The sequence below is a fragment of the Eucalyptus grandis genome, chromosome 1 (genome assembly GCF_016545825.1).
Source record: "Eucalyptus grandis isolate ANBG69807.140 chromosome 1, ASM1654582v1, whole genome shotgun sequence".
Classification (NCBI taxonomy): Eukaryota; Viridiplantae; Streptophyta; class Magnoliopsida; order Myrtales; family Myrtaceae; genus Eucalyptus; species Eucalyptus grandis.
Window position 1 is genome coordinate 33,683,080 of NC_052612.1, and position 4,373 is coordinate 33,687,452.

Below are 4,373 nucleotides of genomic sequence, written 5' to 3' on the forward strand. Positions count from 1 at the left end.
TCGCCCGACGCCGGCTTAGAGAAAAAAAATTAAAAAAAATTAAAAAATGAAAAGATCAAAATGCCTTATAATTTTGGGGGTAAATGTGTCACGCGACAAAAGTTCAGGGTTTTTGTGTCATAAAAAAAAGTTTAGGGTAAATATGTCACAGTTTGCAAAGTTCGGGGTTTTTCACGTCATAAAAAAAAAAAAATTTGGGGTAAATATGTTACTTTAGACAAAGTTCAGGGTTTTTCGTGGCTTTTTCCCTTAAAAAAATTTTCCAAAATGCATATTCGGTTTGTCGGATTGTAATTTAAAAATCCATTAAAAAGCAACTTTGACGTAAAATAGTGTTTGAAAAAATATTTTTTGCAAAGGAGATTTCTTTTTCTATTAAAAAGAACAAAAATAAACTCAAAGGGCTCAGGCCACCGGCAACCCAAATCCCAGATTTGATGCCCACGGCTGTCATATGAGGTCACATGACCTCAAGTAGCCTCCGACAACCGTCGGCAAGGGCCACTTGGGATTGTGCAAACCTCGACAAGGGTTGCACAACCTAGGCGAGGGCCGCCTAGGGTTGCATGACCTCGCCAGCCACCCTCACACGGAGAAGATGAATAGTTATAATGAGAGCAAAACTGGAAAATCATAGAATTGGTGAGGGTAGTTTTTAGGGACCAAAAAAATTAATTACTAACCCTAGAGACAAGCATGAGAAAGCTAAAAGCCCATGACACCTCGAGATTTTCCTTGATCTTTCAACCTTCCAAAGGCTTACTTTTCCTCGAGTCTATTTTTAAATATTTAAGCCGCTCGACCTAGCCATAGCGGAGGTCGTGAAGAGTGCATGTGAGCACATAAAGGCTGGCCAACAGCCAGGAAGATCCGATCTAGCATGACCGGGGCATTACGGTTCTAGGTCGAGCGCTGAGAAGGACGGTATAGCCGAAAAAATTGATTCCAATTTGCCAATGGCTATTAGTATGTAAGAATGGGCATGGGCTCAATTTAAGCTGAAATACCACAAAATCTGTTTGCATTGTCTTCTATCTCTTACTTATTTCCATATTTATTTGACAGAAGTATATTACATTTGATGTATATTACATTTGATGTAATCAATTTATTCTTGCGTGTATTAAACTATCCCTGTATTCATTAAACTTGATTTTTATAATTCTGCAAAATCTATCAAGTTATTTAGCTCCTCTAGGTTGCATATTTAGCCATAACAATAGTTACTTCCTCTCCTCTAGGTTGCATATTTAGCCATAACAATAGTTACTTCCTTATTATTTCATTTTATAAGCATAACTTAGTAATCCGAAACGAAAGCCAACTGCAGAAAAAGGGCTCATTTGTGACCTTTCAAATCCAGAACCAGGAACATCACCACCAAGAAGAGCAATTCAAACCATCTTCAAGCATTCCATGACACAAGAAGTGAAAGCATGCCGGATTCCCCGTCAAGAGGGCCGCGACATTCATGCAAGAATCTTATTGTCCCAACATGGAATTGAAATCATGTATATATTATTTCAGCATAAATACAGCATTATTTTAACGCATACTTTCTTGAAAAAGGCACACATAAAATTAGATTATCAAAGTAGAAAGCAACTAATTCAGTTCAAATACAGAAATTCACAATCATGATATAAAATAACAATGCAACGTACGTGCCCCGATGGGCTGACGATGATCTCGTCCGTAAAGAACCGTCGAGGAACGGATCGGGTCGAGCCCAATGGGCTGTACATGGAGGCCCGAATGGCGGCCCGTTTCGGTCGCTGAAAAACCCTTATCCTCGCCGAAGCGCAGCATCAAAGCAGCCATTTCGCTTTCCGCAAAGTTTCATCACCGCCCGCCGAATCCCGCGACCACCAGCGAAGATGTCGCCCGCTCCGATCGTCGATTCCGCCCAGCCCGAGAAGGAGCAGGTCGATCTTGCGGAGGAGCTCAAGAAGATTTCTCAGGTGGGTGTCGCGTTCGCTCATCAAGTTTCGATTTTTTTTTTCTTTTTTCTTTTTTTTTTTTAATGCGCCGCTTGTGCTTCCGGGGTTCTGACGTTTGGGAGGGTTTGATTGTTGCAGAGCGACGAGCCTACCGTCGAGGACGTGAAGGACGACGACAAGGACGAAGACGACGATGAGGACGACGACGACGACGAGGACGACGACAAGGAAGATGGAACTGGGGGTCAGTTTTTTTCGCCTTTTTGGCCTTTCGCCCTCTCCTTGGTCCGTCGATGTAGAGCTTATGTGTTGCTGTGCTATTTGTCTGTCGTTGGATGTTTATGAGGTTTTAGAGCAAAAGCTGCTGACTTGCGAATCTGGGCATTCACTTCTGTGGAATTTGGGAGTTCTCTTGTTAGTCCTTTTGTCACTGGATGAATGGGGACCTATTGGAGTAGATAGATTGAACTCGCGTACTGTCTCATTTTACTCGAGTTATATAATTGTAGGGGTGACGTATCGAATCTTTTGAGCGCCCACCGAATTCAAATCCTTTGATTAGGACTAATTCGACTAAGGGGTAGTTAGAGTTACAATGGTTGTTCTTGGTAGGATAGAACCAAGTGTTGTTGTTTTGTTAGTCGTTTACCTTGATGTAGTTGACAGATCAAGCTAGTGCGTGTTTATTTGTTTTTCCCCACTTGGATAGACTAATACTGGAGAATTGTATTCTGGGAACTGCTTTTCGGATTGTCGAATTGCAATACATCTCCTCATCATTTTTTCCCATTTTGTACCTATGCTGGTCACTTTTCTTTTCTTTTTTCTTTTAATCTATCTCCTGAGTAAGTGTTGCATTAGTGCTGTCATTGTTTCACCCCGCCATCAGGGGGAAATAGGAATTTTAGTCTGGCATCTCCGTTATTCAGTTGAAATTGAAAATTTAGGATCATTTTATAAGGGACATGATCTTGCACGGCAGACATCCTTTGAATTGGACAAGGTACAATGGCAGCAACTCTATTTTTTATATACTTTTAAGTGGTTTAACAATATTGGATATCAGTTTAAATGTGAGTTGGGCCTTGATGGGTATCTGCTCTGATTGATTTCCTGTGTTCTGAAACTGACTTTAGGAATCCTATAATAGTGTCGATGTTCAATCTTTTCCTAGTTGGCGGACACCTCGATTACCTTTTTCCTTTTTTCCACCAGTGGCAGATGGATTAATGTATCACTTGACTTCACTTTCAAAACTTGGATCATGATTTGTATGGCACAGGTGCGAATGGGAGCTCGAAGCAGAGCAGAAGTGAGAAGAAAAGCCGGAAGGCAATGTTAAAGCTGGGCATGAAACCTATTACAGGTGTTAGCCGGGTCACCATCAAAAGAACAAAAAACGTAAGTCATTTTCCGTTTCGGTTAATCTTTGCTAACTTTAAATATGAAATCGTATGAATAGTTCTCTGGTGCTCCAGATATTGTTCTTCATTTCAAAACCTGATGTCTTCAAGAGTCCTCATTCTGAGACCTATGTCATATTCGGGGAGGCAAAGATTGAGGACTTGAGCTCTCAGCTGCAAACACAAGCTGCTCAGCAGTTCCGGATGCCAGATATGTCATCGGTTATTTCGAAACCAGATGCTTCTGCTGCAGATGCAGATGCACCGGCAGATGAGGAAGAAGAGGATGTCGACGACACTGGGGTCGAGCCTCGTGACATTGATCTGGTCATGACCCAGGCAGGGGTCTCCAGGAACAAGGCAGTCAAAGCTCTCAAGACTCATAATGGTGACATTGTGGGTGCCATCATGGAGCTTACTACTTGAGCTTTTCTGTAGTTTTTTTCCCTTGAAACCTCTGATGTTCTGTAATGGGACATATTGATTACTTATATGGTAAGTTTTGGTCAGAATGTAATGAGACTTGTTGAATTTGTTATTGGCCATGTTGAGGGTGTCTGCTCAATTATGAGTACTATTATTTTCTGCACACCTGGTTTCTTGTAATCTATTGCTCAATTATAATCATTAAGTAACTCAATAGCAACAAAAGGCATCATTATTTCATGAAAAATTCAAGATTCAAAATACATTTTTCGAAAAAACAATTGGTTATATTATTTAGAAAAATTAGTTAGAGGAACATATTTTCATTATTTATAATAATGTATTCCAAATCATCTTTGTGGATGATGGAATATTTTTTATTCATTTATTACCGTAAGTGATATGAATGAATTTTCTTTTTGAGAAAATAATTTCGAATTTTGAGTCTTCTTTGAAACAAATGCACCATAAAAGAGACAACCAAGGACGTTAACTTTAATGAGAGATTCCTTTAACGCCCATAACTAGAATGACATCCATGTAACACGTGTAAATTGAAGACCTTATTATTGCATACTAACACCTTTAATATATCAAGTTAGTA

General features: G+C 40.0%; 1 protein-coding gene across 1 annotated transcript; it reads left to right on the plus strand.

Annotated features, from left to right (window-relative positions):
- The first annotated feature begins 1,801 nt into the window (after positions 1-1,801).
- Positions 1,802-3,932, plus strand: LOC104437187 (nascent polypeptide-associated complex subunit alpha-like protein 2). Its single transcript, XM_010050085.3, has 4 exons — positions 1,802-1,961; positions 2,079-2,184; positions 3,223-3,341; positions 3,419-3,932. The coding sequence occupies exons 1-4, from the start codon at positions 1,878-1,880 to the stop codon at positions 3,767-3,769; spliced, it is 660 nt and encodes a 219-aa protein (XP_010048387.1). The 5' UTR covers positions 1,802-1,877; the 3' UTR covers positions 3,770-3,932.
- Positions 3,933-4,373: the final 441 nt, after the last annotated feature.